The following is a 21,381-nucleotide window of genomic DNA, read 5'->3' as shown; positions in this document are numbered from 1 at the left end:
GGTACCTCAGAGCTGTTTTAATTTGCATTTCTCTAATCAAGAGGAATTTAGAACATTTTTTCATATGATTATTGATAGCTTTAATTTCTTTATCTGAAAACTACCTATTCATATCTTTTGACTATCAGTTGGAGAATGACTTGGATTCCTCTTAAATTTGACTTACTTCTTTATATATTTGAGAAATCAAAACTTTACCAAAGAAATTTGTTATAAAATTTTTTCCCAATTGGTTATTTCCCTTCTAATCTTGGTTGCATTGATTTCATTTATAAAAACCTTTTTAATTTAATATAATAATTACTCATTTTACATCTTGTAATGTTCTCTGTCTCTTGTTTGGTCATAAATTCTTCTCTTCTCCATAGATCTGACAGGTAAACTATTCTTTGTTCCCCTAATTATAATATCATTCTTTATGTTTAAATCATATACCCATTTTGACCTTATCATGGTATAGGGCAGCAATGGTGAACCTATCACACAGGTGCCAAAGATGGCATGCAGAGCACTCTCTGTAGGCATGACTATGCACCCCCTGCCCCATAGTTCATTACTAGAAAGGCAGAGGGACTCAGGCAGAGCTGCTCTCCTCCCCATCTCCACTGTACCTGATAATATTTTTTTCACATCACCTAGCCCTCTGCCCAGCAGCCCAGTGGGAGTGCTTCCTCCTTCCCTGTGTGAGTTAAGAGAGGGAGGGTATACGCAGCACTCAGTGGGGGAGGAGACCAGGCATGCAGTCTCTAAGGGAGGGATGACCTAGCACTCCCTCTCTAAAAGGTTCACCATCACTGGTATAGGGGGTGTAAGCTATTGATCTAAGCCTAATTTTTGCCATATTGTTTTCCAATTTTCCCAGAAGTTTTTGTCAAATAGTGAGTTCTTATCCTATCACAATAACTTTAAATGACTAACAAGCTTAGAACTGTCAGAGATGGGATTCAAACCTATGTCTTGCTTGTTCAGTTCTCATTTGATTGTACCACAATGCCTCCCGTTCATCAAAATGTAGAGACATCCATTAACTATATTATTTCTAGAAATAGTTAACATTTAATGGTTTCTTTTGGCTTCCCATATTTCACAGACTAACAACATTTGTGTATGCTTTGTAGGAAAGGGTAAGCTCAAAATCCCTTTAGGCTTTATCTTGACAGGAATATTCATCAGTTATATTATTTTAATTTGTTATAACCTTAATTAGCTTTGTTTAGCATTCAGAGTTATATAAGTTTTATTTTTAGAAGACACATTATAAAGTAAAGAAAGCATTAAGGAGTTTTCCTATACCTCCATAACAATGTATAAAGAAATTTCTTTGAGAGGATTATAAGGTCTTTTAGCTGTATTTATATATATAAAAAAAAAACCAGAAATATGGCTGGGCTGGTTGTAGAGGAAGGAACTTTTTCCCTGGGATTATCAAGTATTTATGAAGCAGTTACTATGCCAAGTACCTGGCTAAGCCTACAAATAGGTTTAGATTAGGCATTTGTTCTTGGTAGAGAAAGGACTCTCACAATAAATTCTTCTTGAGCTGCATATCAAGGGAAAACAGGGATTCCAGGACACAGAGGTAAGGGGAGAGAGGATTCTAGACATGAAGAAAGTCAAAGCAAAGACGTGTAAATGGGAAATGGTGCATCGTGTATGAGCAGTACTTGACTGGCTAGACCATAGAAATCATAGAAGGGAAAAGTGTATAGGGAAATTGGAAAGATAGGAAGGGAGTATACTATAAAGACCTTTAAATGTCAGACAGAGGAGTTTATATCTGAACTAAAAGGTAACAGAATTGGAAATAGAATAATTTTAGAATAGAGGTGTCAGACCTGACGAGAGGCAAATGAGACAGAGAGTTGAGTAATGCAGCAAGGCTTTTTTTGTGGGAAAGGGTTAGGGGCAGGAAAAGGAAGGGAGAGCAAGGGGGAGCTAGCCAAGTACTGCAGATGGCTAAAGTCTCTACCTAGGTGGAGAAGGGGGCAATATTTTATAGAATGGTGGTCTTGGATGAGGTAATCTGTGTTTCCTCTAATTGTTCAAAGTGGGGTACTTGTGTCCAGTTGATTGGATAGCCCTAAGGGGATTGGGAACCTTTGTCTCTGGGGGGTGGGAAGTTCTCAGGCCTGATGGTCAGTGATGCAGGCCTGACAGCAAAGTCCTGACGTTCTGCCAGGTTTTACTGGGGCATTGTCTCATAGTTCAGACTATGTAGAGTCATAACTAGGTAGAGTAGGGGAGGGCTATTGGTCTCCGCAGAGATTGGGGGAAAGGGGATCTTTGGTCCCAGAGTCTTTCAAAAGATAATGGAGGGGCAGCTGGGTAGCTCAGTGGAGTGAGAGTCAGGCCTAGAGACAGGAGGTCCTAGGTTCAAACCCGGCCTCAGCCACTTCCCAGCTGTGTGACCCTGGGCAAGTCACTTGACCCCCATTGCCCACCCTTACCAATCTTCCATCTATAAGACAAATACACCGAAGTACAAGGGTTTAAAAAACAAAAAAAGATAATGGAATTGGGGCAGCTGGGTAGCTAGCTCAGTGGATTGAGAGTCAGGCCTAGAGACGGGAGGGCCTCAGACACTTCCCAGCTGTGTGACCCTGGGCAAGTCACTTGACCCCTATTGCCCACCCTTACCACTCTTCTACCTTGTAGCCAATACACAGAAGTTAAGGGTTTAAAAAAAATTTTTTTTAAAAGATAATGGAATTTATTGGTAGAGGGATATCATGTTTAAACCTGTATTTTAGGAAAATCACTTTGACAGATATGTGGAAGATGTATTGAGTTGGTAAGAGAGGAGATAGGAAGACCAGAGCAAGATTCCAACCAATTAGTGTTTGAAGTCCTGAGCTAGAGTGGGATGTGAGTGGAGAGTCAGGAGCAAGGGATGAGAGAAACATTGTGGAAGTAGTACTAACAAGACTTGGGAATGGATTGGCTATGTGGAGTGAGTGAATTGATTATATGAGAATGATACTCAGGTTGTGAAATGATGACTAGAAAAATGGTGGTCCCTCCAAAGTAATAAGGAAGTACAGAAAATTGGTAAAAAAAAAAAATGAGTTCTGTTTTTGGCATATTGATTCTTTAAATGTCTGTGGAATATATAATTTGAAATATACAGTTGATAATTGATGTTTTGGTCTCAGGAGAGAGATTAAGTTTAGACATAAAGATCTGGGAGTCATCTGCTTAAATGTGATAATTGAACCCATGAGAGCTGGTGATGTAACTAATTGAGATAATTTAGAAAGAAAAGAGACAGAGGGAAAAAGAGACAGTCTTGGGATGCAACCAGAGTCAGTAGATGAGTCATAGGTAATAATTCAGAAAACTGAAAAGCAGAAATCAGACAGGTAGAAGGAAAATAGAAGTAAGAACATTTCATGAAAACTCAGAGAGGAGAGTGTGGAGGAAGAATGGTGATCAACAATGTCAAATGCTAGAGTAAGATCATGAGGGGTAAGAATTGAGAAAAAAAGCTGCTGGATTTGGCAGTTAAAAGATCAACTGAAACTTTGGAAAGAGCAATTTCAGTGATGAGGCCCAAAGACAGGTTGTAGAGAAGAACTAAATGTAGATTGCTTTCTCAGGGAGTTAGCCTAAGAAAAGGAATAGCGCATTAGCAAGTGAAGATGGAATGAAGGAGGAAGATTTGGATGTCTCAAAAGGGGTGAAATCTATTAGGTAGGGAGAGCATGAATATTAGAGAGAAAGGATGTTTCTGTGACTTTTTCTCCTGCATGCTTATCTACACAAAAGAGTGAAGGGGTTTGTGGAACTGAAAACTAGAGGGCACTAGAACCTCATGGTTATTGGTCAAGTAGATGCTACATGAAAACCAGAATTATTCCCTAGTCTCTGGAGTTTGAAGTTGAGAATCATAGGGAATTCTCACTATATGTTAGAATGATAGCCTCCAAGGAGAACTGTGTAATTAAGTATTTCAGGCCAAAGAAAAGATAAAGTCCACACAGTCTTTAAGAAACCCCACCTCAGCAATTTGTCCTAAAAGTCTTGGCACCTGGTGCAAAGAATGTTCTTCTAGGGCAGGGGTCAGCAACCTTTTTGGCCGTGAGAGCCATAAAAGCCACATTTTTTAAAATGTAATTTCATGAGAGCCGTACAGTGCTCACAGTACGTGCTCCTGTAACAGCACCTGAAAAAAATTGACTTTATGGCTCCTGCAGAAAGAGCCATATCTGGCCCTCAAAAGAGCCAGATATAGGCTTGAGAGCCATACATTGCCGAACCCTGTTCTAGGGCAGTGATTCCCAAAGTGGGTGTCACTGCCCCCTGGTGGGTGCTGCAGCAATCCAGGGGAGCAGGGATGGCCACAAGTGCATTTATCTTTCCTATTAATTGCTATTAAAATTTAAAAAAATTAATTAAATTAATTTCAAGTAATATTTTTTTCTGGAAAGCAGGTGGTAGGCCAAAAAAGTTTGGGAACCACTGTTCTAGGGCAATGATGGGCAAACTTTTGAAACTTTTTAGGGACCCTGTGCCATGTCCCACCTACTCCCCCAAGACTGAGTGCCAGTGCCTGCCCCCAATTGCATGCCATGCTCCACCTCCAACTGCATGTCCCGCCCCCTGACTGCATGTAGGGGTGTGACCGCAAAAGATACCAGTACTACAATTAGAGGAATATATCATCATTCTCTTCCTGGAGGTGACAGGGTTCCCAGTCCAATTTCTACATAGTGCATGAGTCAAATTAAAAGGAAAAAGGTCAGTGACTCAACCCCTAGCAAAAAATACTGGTGGGCCTGGGGATATTTAGTAAAAGTGAAAGGCTGCTTATAGAACTGGAGTGGATATGAATTTCCTGGAAACCTCAGGCATTTTGTAGGCCTTTGAGGCACCAAGAACACTAGGCTAGAGGCCCATATTTTCTTCACTTTTCTTGGCTTTGTGGTTTCTTGCATACTTTAGCTACTGCTAATTGAATTAAGAAATTATCTGTCCTGGTAGCTGGGTGCACATAGTTCAAAACCCAGGAGAAGCCCCTCACCTGTTTCTGGGGGGGAGGATAAAGGGTTTAATGGGAGAGACACCAGTCCAAGTATTCTTCCCTTCCAGTTTTACAGGGGTGGGGGTGGCTAGGATGGCTTGATGGGAGCCCTCCCATTGAGGCGTTAGCTGATCCTTCCTCTGTTTGGGCTGGGTGTGTGATTTCTCTATCCTCCTTTGAAGGATTTGGGAGGATCTGATAGCACATTCCCTTAGGGCTTGGTGAATGGGGCTCAGCCCTAGATTTGCTCAGGGGGGTATTTTAATTAGGGTCAGTGCAATCTGGAGGAAGACTGTTAACTGTTCTATTCACCCAATAAGGGTGTCCACAAAGAAAGGACTTTCTACCTCTTGCAAAGTGAAAGGTGGGTAAAATCTGTCACCAATCTGAGGGGAGTGGTCTATTCTGCTGCACTGCTGGGCTCCCAGGGTTGTGGGGCTGTGTGCCCACTGCCTCCAGAGCCATGGTGCTGAGCCAGCTATGCTCATTCAGCCCCTGCAACAGTGGAAAGAGGCTAGAATGCCTTGTCCCCTGCTTTAGGGTTGAGGGGAGGATCCTCCCAGCCTGCCAAGTCAGGGAGAGGCCTCTGTGTGCCATCTTTGGCACACATGCCATAGTTTCACCATCACAGTTCTAAGAGGATAGAAAGACTTTCTAAGATAGTAGCGGGAAAAGAAAAAGCCACTTCATAAAAGAAGAAAACTAAGATTTGTTGTTTTTCACAACTTGAGAGGTGATGCTCATCCTATAATTGAAGCAAAGGTGGCTACTTTTCTAAAAGAGCTATAATTTATAAAAGTTTCTGACTTTGAGCTTCCTCATCTTATGAGGAAGAAATGATACAATAGCCAAGAACTTTAGCTGCTGTCATAAGCTTGAAGCAGAAAGATGTTCCTTAGGCATTTGCTCAGTGAGGTTGTGACTTGCACTAGCTAATGGAGGCATCAGTAGCACATAGAGACCATTACACATTCAACATCCATCTGAGCAAAATGTAGCAAAACAACATTCAGGAGAGTCTGCATCTGGTGGGGACCAGCAAGAAGTAGGGCCAATGGGAACTTCATGCCAATATTTCTAGAAGACATCAATGGCCCTCTAACATGAGAGGAGTGAGTCACTCCTCCAACAATGACCACATTATTTGTGTGTATCCCAGATTTATGGGGAAAGTTTTATTGCTGTTTTTTTAATATAATGCCATTTTATTAAATGCTCTTGCTTGACTCTAATAGTGCCCTCTGGCTGATGATCAGTGAGGGCTCGTGAGCTGTGATTTTAGTATATGCCAGTGATGGCAAACCTTTTAGAGACAGAGTCCTGGCCCTGCCCCAATCCAACCCCTAGGGTGAGTCCCAGCTCCCCCAGACACCCAAGTGCTGAGCTCCAACCCCTGATTACCTCCTCCAGTAAAGGGGAGGGCCCTTATCCCAGACAGGGGAAGGAAGAAGTGCTTCCACTGGGCTACTGGGCAGAGGGGCAGGGGAAGTGAGGAATATCCTCAGGTGCATGGAGAGGGGGAGGGGAACAGCTCTACCCCAAATCCCTCTAGCTTTCTAGTAACAACTCCAGTGGTCAACTGCAGGTGTGTCCACAGAGAGAGCTCTATGTGCCCTTTTGGGCATGTGTGCCATAGATTTGCCATCACAGGTATATGCAATGTCGCAAAGTAATCTTGAACTTGGGGTAGATTTATCAGAGAGATCTGCCCTGGAAATGGTAGTTAGTCAGAAGGGAAGAGGCACCTAGAGATGCTAGGCACCACACATGATAGAAATGATCCATTTTTTAAATTTTCTTGCCTAAGTGCCTTTCTTCTTGTTCTTCCAGATTGCTTCTCCTATGCTCACTTGGTATGTAGAATTCACATTCATTGTAGTAGGCCTACACAAAACAGAAGAGGCCAGTTTTCTAAATATATATATTTGGTGAAGCAAAAGTCATTCTGTTGCAATACAAGATAATATAATCATCTCCAGGTAAAAATCTACTTTTAACTATAGTTTAAAATAAATGTATTGCTTTGTTTGGAGCAAAACCAAATGCTGGTACATACTATTTTGTATCTTCTGTATCATCTTTCCCTTTTATTACAGATAATTAAATTTTGAATGTACACTTAAATCAACCTAAATTCTTTGAGGTCTTGCTATAAATGAAGTTCTTCTGATACTATTAGAAATTAAACCTCTAATACAGTCTAAATGAACTTGTATCATATCAGATACATTCCATTGTGGATTGATTATAGTTAGGTTCCAACACATGGATCTTAAAAAATCATCCATTTAGATAAACTTAATAGTATTTTGTGTATAGATTTTTTTTAGAGAGCCAATTATTAAACATTTTCAATCTGGATTTAGAACTAGTAGGGATCTCAGTGGTCATCCTATTCAATTCCTTCACATGAGGAAACTGTGGCCCATAGAGGTTAAGTCAAATAGGCAATAAATGGAAGATCTAGGATTCAGTCTCATGTCCAACAATTACAAATCCAGTCATGGCTAAATATTACTCAATGGCTATTTTCTGTAGAAAGAATAAATTCATTCATTGTTTTCATTTACACTTTTACTCTTAAAACTTGTTGTTTTGCTTTGACATCAGAATTAGCACATGAATATATTTTAAACCCCAGAAATATGTCTGAACATTGCATTGTTTCCAAGTCATTAAGCTCAGTAAATTTTCATTTTTTTAATTTCTCTAACCCAGACAAAAGACCTATTCTATTTATATAATTAGCCTTAAAAATAGAACAATGTTCACATGAAGGATTCTACAAACACCTTACATTTTATGAATGGTGATAAAACAAATTTTAACCTTTTTTTCTAAGAAGGTAGAATAAAATGTGTATTGCATGGTATCTCTTTTCCTCCAAATTGTTTCAGTATTATGGGGGAAGTAATTGTTTTTAAAAGGTAAAGATACAGTAATGCATAGATTTACTTTATGTCTGAAAATGACCAAATATCTTTACTTCTACTAGGTTACTTACTATGTCTTTGGCCAATGCAACAAAAACAAAAATAGATGACCCTTACCTTCATGCAGTATTGGAAGATGGTGGTAAGCCTGCAGGATGTAATGGAAACCTAGGCACTGGTGATTTTTCCAGGGTCAGTAACAATAGCACTGGAAGCATTGATTATAGCAAAACTCAAGGTTCAAGCAGAAACTTTAGTTCTCAATGTGATTATTCAGAAGATTTTATCTCTGAAAATTCTGGAACAGCTGGTAATGGCAGTTGTTTAGAATTGTTTGAGGCAAAAATAGTAAAGAAGGAAGAGAAGAAAAAGAAAAATGTCTCTAAAGTCTCCCAACTTAAAGGTAAGAAGGTTAGACTAATAGACTGTATTTAATAAAAATAGACTACATTTCTGACTATTGTGGTATATTTAATGCTTTCATGTTTGGTTTTTATAATATAATAGCAAATGTATATATAGCACTGTTATGTACCAGGCAATGTGCTTTTCTGCCTTTTTTTAGAAGGAAATTGTGGTTGGCTATGTGATACAGTTGAGAGCAGAAAGTTGTCATGTAATGATTTCTTATTTTGGTGCTTTATACTCTAATATATTTTTCCACATTCTAACAGTAATATAGGTCAGCAGTCCCATTGCTTTATCCTACTGAATCGATTAGTCATGTCAGTCCACTTTTAGTTAACAGATGGCTCTGTTGCCTATTTTTATAAAACTCAGAATTCTCTGGCACCTTTCCAACTCTTTTGGCTGAACAACCAAATATCGAACTTTCACCAAAGCTTAAAAACCTTTCTCAACCCATTAAGATCATCTTAAAGTCTGGTGAAATATACATATTGCTAAATGTTTAATTTTTTTTAAAACCCTTACCTTCCATCTTGGAGTCAATACTGTGTAGAAGAGTGGTAAGGGTAGGCAATGGGGGTCAAGTGACTTGCCCAGGGTCACACAACTGGGAAGTGTCTGAGGTCAGATTTAAACCTAGGACCTCCAGTCTCTAGGCCTGGCTCTCAATCCACTGAGCTACCCAGCTGCCCCCTAAATGTTTAATTTTTGAATCTCAACTAACCAAAAAATGAGATACTTTTATAGATGATATATGGATGAAAAAGGGTGAGAAATATATCCAATCTTTTATTATTCAAGTGGGAAATTATCTTTTTACCACAGAAAGCTATTTTTCTAACATTGTTATTAACAATAACAATAGTAGAGGAGAACAAAAAATATATAATAATAATTTATGACTGCTTGATGTCTCTACAAATGTCTTATACTATTGGGAGTTAACCACCTCTCCAGGACCACCAGAACTACCCTGTCCTCTACCACTGTTTGATCTCTTTATCCTTCCCATTGTGCTGGAAACATAATAGGATTCCTCTTCCTTCCTACTAGTCCTGGAAACTTCAATCACCTTTCACAATCCTTTTCCATAATTTACTTCCCTCCCTGTTACCACTATAGCCTGAGTCCACACTCCCCACTATGGGAGATGAGAAGAGAATCGCTACACTTACTAGTAAAAATACATGAGAGTTTTGTGGGCTCCTGGAACTTACAATGATCTTTCACAAAAAAAAAAAAATCAATGTCATAAATAGTGCTTAGGTTCCATAATAGTATGGTTTAACTATATTATATATCAAATGTGTTATTCTTTTTCCTAGGAAAAAAACGTAAGCTCCTGGAGGACAAGGACTGTTTTTTATTCCTGTCTGTATCTCCAGAGCCAAGCACAATGCCTTGCATGTGGTACATGTGTTTAATACATGTTTTTTTTTTTTTAAATCAAATTGGACTTTTGGGGCAATGAAACCAAATCAACAAGATTGAGTCTAAAAAACAGACAACATTATGACAATCTCAATTTGTAAAGAGGAGGTGCCTTTTATATAGTAAGTGTTCAATAGACATAGAAGAGAAAAATTGGAGAGAGAAAAGAAGAGAAGGCAAGGAAAGAAAGGAGAAAGGAAGAAGAAAAAAGGAAAGGAAGGCAGGGAAAGAAAAATGGAAGGTGAGAGAGGGAAAGAAAGATTGAGGGAGGTAAAAGAGGAAAAGAAAGAAAAGTTTTTGAATAGGTTATTTGGGATTTGGAACTTTTTCCTATAGATGTTACTGGTAGACACATTTGTTCCACTAGTCTTCTAATAGCTTTCTACTTTTTCCTTTGTTTTTATTTTGGGAAACTATTTATTTGTAAGGACTTGAGTGAGGAACCTAATCCACTTGTTGAGTGTAAGTAGTGGTTGAGCCTTTGTTTTGGATGTGGATTACATATTCCTCCTAAGGGTGTGGAAGTAGGTGCCCATTGGCATCTGGTTGAAAAAATGAAGATAGGTCCTTAAACCTCAATAGTTGGGAATTAATTAATTGGCTCTGACTGGTGTGGATTAGAACCACCCATTTGTTGTGGGGTATATATCTTGCATTTTAAAAACAGGCTTTATTGGCATGTTTTGTCTTTAGGTCACAGTTATTTAAAGTGTCTGATAATATATAGATTATTCTTTTAGAAGTCCAATATCTCTTTTTCATTAGATGGGAAGTAGATTTTATTACCTCTTCTCACTGAAATTTTATCCCTGAGACCCTGTACAGTGTCTTTAGGGGTTAACTAATTCCAGTGATTATTCAGTCCCAGTGAAAGGTGTTATATAGAAACAGCACTATAGCCCCTGAGCCCAAGAGAAGGCAGTAGCCACAAGCTCCAGACATAGAGAAGAGGCAACTGCAGCATGTTTGAACTGTCATGTACAGTCTTAAGAAAGGGGAACCAAACAGCCAAGTTCAAGAAGGAAGGAAATAAACGTTTATGAATATCTTTTCTGTGCCAGGCACCTTGCTAAGCACTTTACAAGTATTCTTTCATTTGATCCCCACAACAATCCTGGGAGGTAGATGCTCTGATGATCTCTATTTTATAATTGAGGAGACTGAAGCAGATGGTTAGGTGACTTGCCCAAAGCCACACAGCATATCCAAGGCTGGATTTGAACTTGCTGTCTTAACTCCAAGCTAGGCACTCTATCTGCTGTACCATTTAGCTGTTACTAGGCATTTCAAGAGTTCTGAGATCCAACCTTTTGGTTCCTGGGAAATATTAATTAAAGAGAAGATGATCACCTGTAGGCTCTGAAGCTGGAGAAATAGCAAAGCACTAAGAGCTACCATGATGAGAAAGGGGTTACCTCTTTAGCTACCCCAATTGTGTTTTCTTTTGGCTAGAATCTTAGGCTTAGAACCAGGTGGAGGCCTGTATGGGTTCTTGGGGTACAGTGATTCACTGGAATACTGAGAGAAAAATGCTTCTAGCAAGCTCATTTGTTTCCATTTTGAGGAAAGTAAAAGAACATGGTAGCATTGGCACTCATGCTCATATATACATATTCATATTTATGCTTATAGATATGTATATACATACACATAATACATATTATATGTAAAGGCATATACATAGAGCAACTAGATGTCATCATGGATAAAATACTAGGCTTGGAGTCAGGAAGACTTATCTTCTCAAGTTCAAATCTGACCTCAGACACTTATTAACTGTGTGACCCTGGGCAAATCACTTAATCATGTTTGCTTCCGTTTCTTCATCTGTAAAATTATCTGAAGAAGGAAATGGCAAGTTACTTCTATACCTATGCCTAGAAAACTCCAAATGGATCACAAAGAATGTGTGACTCAATGAATGTGACCCAAAGAATGGGTCACAATGGAAAATAGCTAAAACAGAAAATACATACATATGCATTTTATTTACATATACACATATATATGGGTGTCTCATTTTGCACTCAAAGTCTTTCAGGAGGTAGATATCTTGTTTTATCTTTAGTCCTCTGGAATCATGGTTGGTCATTTTGCTCATCAGAGTTCATACAACTTTCAAAGCTATTTGTCTCTATAATATTACTGTCATTAAACAAATTGTTCTCATCAGTTAACACAGATCTTCCCAAGTTCCTCTGAAACCATTGCCATCATCATTTATTATAGCATAACTGTATTTCAATACATCCCTATACCATAACACCTTCAGGTATTACCCAACTGATGGGCACCCTTTGAGATCCAATTCTTTTCTACTTCTAAAAGGGCACTAAGTATTTTTATACAGTAGAACCTCATATTATGTGACAGTACATTCCAAGACCATTCACGTCAGCTGAAAATCATGCATAATAGCAAACTCCACTATTTAATAAGTATTTCTTATATGAACATAACTTGGTACTTTATGACTTTTCTTAGATATTTATCAGAGCCACCAGCATCACTACTCTTGTACTTTAGGGCCATTATTAATAACTAAATAACATTTATATAACAAGGAGAAGCACTCCAGACAAAGACTGTTGCAGGAGGTAGTGTCTGGCACAAAACAAAATAATGGCTCACACTAATGCTTCTCAGAGTAAGAGTGAGAATGATTGGGCAAACTGCTGTGAGAATTTACATAACTTGGGAAAATGGAGTGAATTTAGTGTGTAATTAAAATTATTTATTTTATATATTTTTCTACCTTTATTTTTTGTTGCCAATTGCATATATTTTAATTTATATATTCAGTTAACATAAAATAAGGTCTTTCTGTCACCCTTATCAAAATTTGTTTTGCTCACAACTAAACTTATTTTACTCTTTCTCTTATGCTCTCTTCTCCCTTCTCCCTACCTTGTTGTAGTTCTGTGCTCAGCTTTGTGTATTCTTACTTCCTTTGACCAGCTTATATGTGTCGGAGATTCAAGTGTCAGCCCTCTGATTTCTTGCAATATTTTTTCTTTGACCTGTAAACTCTACATTTTAGCTTTAATATTCCTAGAAGTTTTCTTTTGGGGTTTTCTTTGAGGAAGTGACCAGTGAATTCTATTTCTACTTTGCCCACTTTGTTATGAGAGGCAATTTTCTTTTTAAGAGTTATTGATATTGATATTTAAGAGGTATTGATATTAGCTAGGCTCTTTTTTTAGGGTCCCAGTGTTCAGAAAGTCCAGTGGTTCCTAAATTTAAAAATCTCCTCAATCTGTTTCCCAAGTCAGTTACTTTTTCAGTGAGATACCTTAAATTTTATCCTACTTTTAAATCTTTTGACTGTTTTAGTATCTCTTGTTATTTTGCCTTCTATTTGGTTCATTCTAAAAGTTTGTTCTTTAAAGTTTCGTATCTCTTGTGCCAAGCTGTTAATTCCCTTTCTAATTCTTTCTTCCATAAGTCTCATTTCTTTTACAATTTATTTCTTTAGTGCTTTCATCTCATTTATAAAACCATTTTAAACTCTTGTTTTATCTTTTACAAGAATTTGAGTCAAATTTGTGCTCAAGCTGTGTTTTAATCTGAGGTTTTGGAGTCATTCTATGCTTGTGGGATGTTTTTGTTATTATGGGCTTGCCTACAAACATAATAACTTTTTATTATAGGATTCTTTTTTTGTTTGCTTATTTTCCAAGTTTACTTCCTGACTTCAGACTGTATGTTAGAAGAAGAACTTCTAGAAGAGGGGCTGGACTAGTCTAGTCCTATTACTGCTTTCTTGAGGTTTTGAATATTGTGTTATTCCAGGATTTCTGGGATAGCTCAAGTTAGGAAATCAAGTTAGCTTTCAGTGTTCCCAAAGTAGGCCAATCCAGGACAAAAATCTGATCACTCTACCCCTGTTCCCTGCAGATTTCTGACCTAGATTTGGGTTTGAGCAGCAGTAGACTGCTACTCAGACCCAGACACTCTTAGCCATCTTGGAAATTCTTTTGGTTCAGTGACATAATTACAGACTTCCCTTTGGTATGGAAATCCTGCCCTGTTTTTTTCCAATGTTAGTTTCTGACTAGGATAGGAGCTGCAACTGAAACTCATTTCTTAGGGTCTGAGCCACACTGCTTCTTCTGGTTTGGAAATTTCCTTCCTCCTCAAACCATTCTTTTCCCCAAATTGCTACTCCTGGGTTCAGGTCTTTTCCTCAGTCTGTCCTGTATTTGTAACCTGGCCTGGGTGGTGGATCACAAAGTCACCAACTGGTAGCTATTCCTGCATAAAGTACCATTTCATGAGTCTGGGACCTCCTCTTGCCCTGGTATATGTGGAGATTAAAATTAATTTTCAGAATACTAAATATTATATTTATGAATACTTTATTAATAACAAACTAACAGAGACCTAACTAAAAGGTTACTAACCAGCCCGCTCCCAGGAACAAAAGAGAAAGAGGAAGGAGTTACAGCCAAATTTAAAACAATAACATGACCATGCAAATGTGGAGATGCAGGAGAGATTAAAGGGAATTTTGGGAAAACTAAGGACTTATGGGAGATGAAGTCCAAGGTTCAAAATCTCCATTTATACATATACAATTCCTCTCCTGGAATGTTCTGCATATAAATCTCCTGGCCAGACAGCATGACTTGGGCTGGAAGAGTGACTCACTATAAACTTTTCTTAGATTTCTCTATATGGCATATTTTCTATATCTATTTGGAGAGCTTTGTTGGGAGGAGTTCATTGTACTTCTTTCTGCTACTCCACCATCATGACTCTACTTCCCACAGTCACTGTTTGTGAACTATTATAAATCTTTGTTTTTTCTGTATTCAATAGGGGTAAAATTAAGTCTGTTTTGTTGTAGATATGCGTATTATAAAGATGTCATAGATCACTCATATGAAAATTGGAGACAGATGTTCCCATATCTTTGGAGAAGAGATATAAACTATGTTCTTTGGTTCAGAAAGAAAACCCTGGATACAGATAAAATGAGTTTAAGTTGTCTAACTTGGAAGGCTGCCCCTGTAAGATTGAACCTGGAAGGCTCTGTATAAATTCAGAGCTTGGTGTGGTAGGAGTACATACTGTGTTCATTTTCTTCTGTTCTTTTTGTCAACCTAAAACCTGTTTATCAGTTCAAAAGCATTTATTAAGCACTTTGTCAGCTGCTGAGCATGTAGCCACCCTAAGCCAGAATAATAGAGTGGATTAAATGATCCATCATAAGGGCTTACTTAGTTTCTAAGAATACAACTATAAAACAAGTATCAAAGATACATGCTGTTAGTGCAGTGAGTGAAAGTTTTGCCCAGGTATCTTCCTTCTTTTCCCATAGAGATATACCCAGATTGATGATCTTTGTAGTCCCTGCTAAATTGAGTAATCTGCTTGCTCTCAGTAGGCCTCAACCTCTTATACTATTCCATGGGGATGTGAGGTGCCATATCACCAGTACAAAGCTTTCTGTTACTCATGAATCAAAGAAGCCTTTGGGCTTTTGTTATCTGTTTGATAAATGACTGTCTTGCAGTATTTCCATATTTTCCACATGGCTTCAGTTTCTTGCTCTGCCAGAACCTAGGGTTTCCCTAACTTTCAAATTCTTCTGCTCCTCAGAGCTGCTCAAAGCCAAGTAATGTGGGAAGGTAGCCCACCACATAGCCCACTACAGTGGAGAAAAACAAATTTTAAAATATCCTCAGAGAGCTTAAATTCTTTTATGAAAAACAGAATGTATAAAAACAGAATAAATAAACATAAAATATACACAAGACAATTTCAAGGAAGGAAACACCAATAGTTGGAACAATGAGAAAATGCTTCAGACAGAAGGCTGTCCTTGAGCTAAGTTTTGAAGGAAACCAGACTTTCTAAGAAACAAAGTTTAAGAGTGAATACTATCCAAGCATTGAAAAAAAATATATGCAAAGACATGGAGATAGGAGATGCCACATAAAGGAAACTGCAAGCAGGCCAGCTTGATTAAGTATACAAAGGATCATATAATATGTTTAAAAGTCTGGTAGATTGGTGCTACATTGTGAAGGGCTTTATGAGACAGAGGATATATTGTATTAGAAGCAATGCAGAGTCGATGGAATTTATTGAGCAGAAGAGTGACATGGACAGAACTGATTTTGGGGGGAATGTAACTTGGTAAGTTAACAAACTAGGAGATTATTGCAGTACTTAGGGAGAAAGGTGATGAGCTGAACCAGGATAATGACTGTGTGAGTAAAGGAAAGGGGACAGATGTGGAGGTATAATTAATAAGACTTAACAACCGATTGAGTATAGGAAATGAGGGAGAGTAAAGAGTTAAGGATGACTCTGAGGTTTTGAACCTAGAAGACTAGAAAGATTGTGGTAAACTTTCAGAAATATGGAAATTTGCAATAATAATGGTTTTAGGGTGGAAAATGAGTTCTTTTTTGTGTATGTTTAATCTGAAGTGCTTACATGCGCCTACAGTCAAAGGAGATTATTTGCCCCTTAAATACTTAGACAGCAGAAATGCAAGAGGGGTGAACAAATGCAGCAGTTAAGAATAACAGAAGCAGCAAAGTGAGGGGGAAGTCATGCCATGAGTGTCCTCTGTCACCTGCAAAAATTGGCATTTTTCTGGAAATGAAGTTAAATAACTGAGTTCAGATTTGTCCTCAGACACTCATAAGCTATATGACCCTGAGCAAGTTACAATCTCTCCTTCTGGTTCCTCAACTGTAAAATAGGGACAATAAAAGCACCATCATGGTTGTCAAGAAGATTACATGAGATAAAATTTGTAAAAAGCTCTTAGCATAGAGTCTATTAAGTAATAGGTATTATTGATCCCTTCCTTTCACAAATTTGAATGTAAATGCACTAAGTAATCCAATAAAACGAAAAAGTCAGAGATAAAAAAATAAAACCCTACAATCTGGACATTTAATAAAAAAGATACACATAAAACTGAGAAGTTGGGAAAAAATTCACTGTCCATCAAGAAAATCCAAAAAAGTTTTACAATTATACTATCAAATTATACTATCAAAAACTAAAAATGAATAAACAAGAATATGTTTATTTGAAAGAAACCATATAGATGAATGACATGCCTATATCAGTAATAAACTTAATAGTTTCATTTAGATGCTAAGCATCTAAATTCATAAAGGAAATATTAATAGCTACAAGAAACATAATAGTGACAAGAGATTTCAGTGCCTCTGTTTTGAATTAGTCTAACAAAGACAAAGGGAAAATAGGGAACTGAACAAATTTCTGGAGAAAGTAGAACTAGAAGACATATGACATCTTATAAATGGACACGAAAGAATATACATTTTTCTAAGCACTGCATGAAACTTTTACAAAAACCACCATGTATTAGGTCACAAATATATTGCAAGTAAATATAAAAATAAAATTCATTCTTTAAAGACTAATATAAAAACAATTGGTTCAGGACAAAAAGACTCAAATGGAAACAACAATGAAATACTAAATAGTGATTTGGTAAAAGAATATATAATAGAATATAAAAGAAAATATTAATGGTGAAACAACATACCAAAATTTCTGAGATGCAACTAAAAGCATTCCTTTTGGGGAAAATGATTTTCTTTCAAACATACATTAACAAAATAGAAAAAAGACTAATAAAGCAAATATGCATTTTTAAAACTTAGAAAACCAACAAATATGCAAACCTAAAATAAGCACAAAAGAGAAGATATTAAAAATTAGAGCAAAAATAGATGTATTGGAAACAAGAAAATGTCTTAGAAATAATAAAGTAAAAACTATTTTTTTTTTAACCCTTGTACTTCGGTGTATTGTCTCATAGGTGGAAGATTGGCAAGGGTGGGCAATGGGGGTCAAGTGACCCGCCCAGGGTCACACAGCTGGGAAGTGGCTGAGGCCAGGTTTGAACCTAGGACCTGACTCTCACTCCACTGAGCTACCCAGCTGCCCAAAAACTATTTTTTTGAAAACACTAATAAGAATGGCTTAGCTAATCTGATTTTTTTTAAGAAGGGAAAAAATCAAAACAAAATAGCAAATGAGAAAAGTGTAAAACCCAAAACAAAACCAGAGGAAATAAAAAGAATAATCAGAATATGTATCAATAGTTATAGGCTAAAAAAAATCTGCAACACAAAAGGAGGGAAATGTTCAAAAATGTAAAATTACCAAATTATCAGAAGATCAAGTAAAGATCTTAGTAACAATCTCAGAAAAGGAAACCAAATTATCTGTAAAGGAACTGTCAAAGAAACTCTTAGTCCTCATGGATTCAGAGAATTCTATCAGACTTCTAAAGAACAATTAGTACCCATACCTCACAAATAATTCTTAAAAATTGAGATAGAAAGTGCATTACCAGAATCTTTTCTGAGGCAAATAAAGTCATACTTACATAAACAGGGTAAGAATAAAATAGAAAAGGAAAACTACAGGTCAGTATCATTAATGCAAAGATTTTCAAGTCCTGTGAAACAAACTCCAACAATTTATCCAAGTATTCCTTCATTATGACTAAGTTAGATTTATAGCAGGCATTCAAAAATGATTCAACAATCAGAAAACAATCAATGTAATCACATTAAAAATCTATACATACTCTGGGAGGAGGGAGGAGGGCATCGAGAAGGGAAAGAAAATGAATCATGGAAACATGGAAAAATATTTCAAAATTTTGAAAAATCTAAGCATCCAAAACCACATAATTATCTCAGTAGCTACAGAAAAAGCCTTTTGCAAAGTATAATACACTCTTTAAAAAAATATGTATGTGTGTGTATATGTTATATATATGAAAATATAAACTTGGACCTTGTTTAATATTTTAATATTATAAAAAGCAAGCATATGCTTAAATCTCTCTCAGTAAATACAGGACTAAAGCAAGGATGTCTATTCTCCTCACAATTATTTTATATAGTTCTGGAAATTCTAGCAATAAGACAAGAAAAAGAAAATAAAGACGTGAAGGTAAGCAAAACTACCCTATTTGCTGCTGATATGACATATATGGAAAATCCCAGGGAACTAGGAATTGGGAAATTATGAGACTAGGGAGAGTCAAAGGAAAAATGGTCCAATATCATTTCGTTGAAGATTATGTAGCAAGGCAATAATGTGTAAGAAGACTGGAAAGGTAGAAGGGGATATTTGTAGTTTTGTTGGCTATAGGAAACCTTTGGAGTTTATTGAGTAGAGGAGCAACATGATCAAAACTCTGCTTTAGGAAAACTTTCTTGGCTGAATAGGGAATGAATTGAAATGAGGAGAGACTTGAGGCAGATAGATCACCAGCAGACTATTATAAAAATCAGTGTGGGGTGGTGAAGTCCTGCACTAGAGTGGTGACAGTATCAGAAGAGAGAAGGGGGAGTATTTGAGAGAGAATGCAAAGATGAAATTCTCAGGCATTGACAACAGCTTGAACATGAGAAATAATGAGAAGTCCAGGATGACTGCTCTCTTGGGAGCCTCAGGGCCTGGGATGATAGTGTTACCCTCTACAGTAAAAGGGAATATAAGAGAGGAAGGAAGATTTAGAGGGAAAGATAATGAGTTCTGTTTGGATATTCTGAGTTTAAGATGTCTACTGGATATCCAGTTTGAGATTTATGAAAGGAATTTGGAGATGGAAGATTGAAGGTCAGCAAAGAGACTGGGGCAAGATAAGTAGATTCGAGAATCATCAGCAAAGAGATGGTATTAAATCCAGAGGAACTGAAGAAATTAAGAAGTGATGTAGTATTAAAGGAGAAAAGGGCCCAGGGACAGAATCCTGAGAGACTTCTACAGATGGGAGCCATGAGCTGGAGGGAAGAATTCAGCAAAGCAGAGAGAGGTCAGAACCAGGAGAGAGTGATGTCCTGAAAACTTGGAGAGGAGAGTGTATCAGGAAAGAGAGTGATCAACAGAGTCAAATGCTGCAGAAAAGTCAAGGAGAATGAGGATTGAGAAATGACCATTACATTTGGTATCTAAGAGATCATTAGTAACTTTGGAAAGAGTATTTTAAGTGGAATGATAAGGTTGGAAGCCGGTCTGTAAAGGATTTTTATAAGTGAGAGAAGAAGATGGAGTTCATGGTGAATTCCATTTTTTTATTCTAAAATATGAGGGGAAGCTCTTTGCTGAGAGAGTTGGGGGAAGGGAAAGCATAGAAGTTTGAAGAGGGATGAAAAAAGCAGTTTAGAAGAACCACCATGAAGAGTGGGATAGTGAGTTGATGAAGGAAGTTTAGTAGGATTGATCAGTAGCAATGAGTGCCTAGTAGAGATTATAAATGTGTAGTGGACCCTGTCAGAAGTCACTTGATTTTCTCCACTTTAATTCAGCAGCATGTGTAGGTGTGAAGGCAATAAATGGTGAGAGTGATCTGAGGTTGAGGTTGGCTGAATATATTTGGATGATATGAAAAAGGACTAAGAATTCAAGAAAGGACAGCAGTTCACCAAGAAGTCAAGATGGGGAAAGAAGGAGAAAGTGGCTAATGTAGGAGAAATGACCTGGAAAGAGAACCAAGAAGTCAAGGGATTGGAGGTCATGGTGAGGGTGAAGATTAGGGTTATATAAAAGAAAGTACAAGAAGAGATGAGAAGTCAATAGATTATAGTGAGATGAGATTTCTTGAACATGGAGGGTGGTACATTTGTGGGTGATGGAAAGATAAAAGGGTATAATCATCTTTATGTGTAGGTGAGGTAGGGGGAAAATAGCTCATGGGAAGTGGGTAGGTTTAAGAATGGAGTGGTTAAAGTATTTGAGGGAGAATCAGTATGCATGTTGAAGTCCCCTAGTGGGAGTTTGTAGGGCAGGAGTTGAGAAATTATGAGCCAAATACTGAATTAATTGAGGAAGGAAGGAAAATGGCCTGGGGGTCTATAAATATCAACTACCAGGATTTTGATTGGTTGGTAGATATGAAAAGTATGGCCCTCAAGGGAAGATAGGTTACTGAACAATTGAAGAAGGAAGAGAACCTGAAAGTAGTCACAGGAAACAAGAATTATTTTAACCTCCTGACCTAGCCAGATGAGAATAAGTGAAGGTACAGCCAGTATGGGAAAGGGAGGCTGTGTCATCAGGGTAAAGCCAAGTTTCATTAGGAACTAATAGATGGAAAGAATGGGTTGAGAGTAATAGATTCAAGATGAAGGGAAATTCGTTATCTATAAAATAGGCATTCCAAAGGTTACACTTGAAGGGCTGAGTAAAATTAGATTGAAACTTTGGGGAGGGAAGATTGAAGAGGATTTGATAAAGTAGAAAACATAAATTACCTCAGAAAAATCTCCCTATTTGTAAAATCTTCTAGAAAAACTGGAAAGCAGTTTGGCAGAAATTAGGCTTAGATGTAATATCTTACACCATTTTCCACAATATTTCTAAATTGGATTGCCATTGTTGTTCAGGTGTTCAGTTGTGTACAATTCTTCATGACCCCATGAACCACACTCATCAATGGGGTTTTATTAGCAAGGATACTGGAATGTTTTGTCATTTCCTTCTTTAGTGGATTCATTGGATCCTTTTGCAATCAGAAGCAATCAGAAGATAAGTGACTTGCCCAGGGTCACACAGCTAGGAAGTATCAGAGAC

The 21,381-nt window shown here is 37.5% G+C and overlaps 1 protein-coding gene across 1 annotated transcript in view; it reads left to right on the top strand.

Annotated features, from left to right (window-relative positions):
• Positions 1–21,381, top strand: part of LCA5L (lebercilin LCA5 like) — a 71,436-nt gene that overhangs the window by 8,689 nt on the left and 41,366 nt on the right. Inside the window, exons 2-3 of the mRNA XM_044670304.1 lie at positions 6,851–6,999; positions 8,016–8,356. Coding sequence (XP_044526239.1) covers positions 8,026–8,356 — 331 coding nt within the window. The 5' untranslated portion in view covers positions 6,851–6,999; positions 8,016–8,025. The remainder of the gene's footprint in view (positions 1–6,850; positions 7,000–8,015; positions 8,357–21,381) is intronic.

This window comes from Gracilinanus agilis, chromosome 3 (assembly GCF_016433145.1).
Source record: "Gracilinanus agilis isolate LMUSP501 chromosome 3, AgileGrace, whole genome shotgun sequence".
Lineage (NCBI taxonomy): Eukaryota > Metazoa > Chordata > Mammalia > Didelphimorphia > Didelphidae > Gracilinanus > Gracilinanus agilis.
Note: the sequence above shows the minus strand (reverse complement) of the source record. Positions and strands in the feature narration are given on the sequence as shown.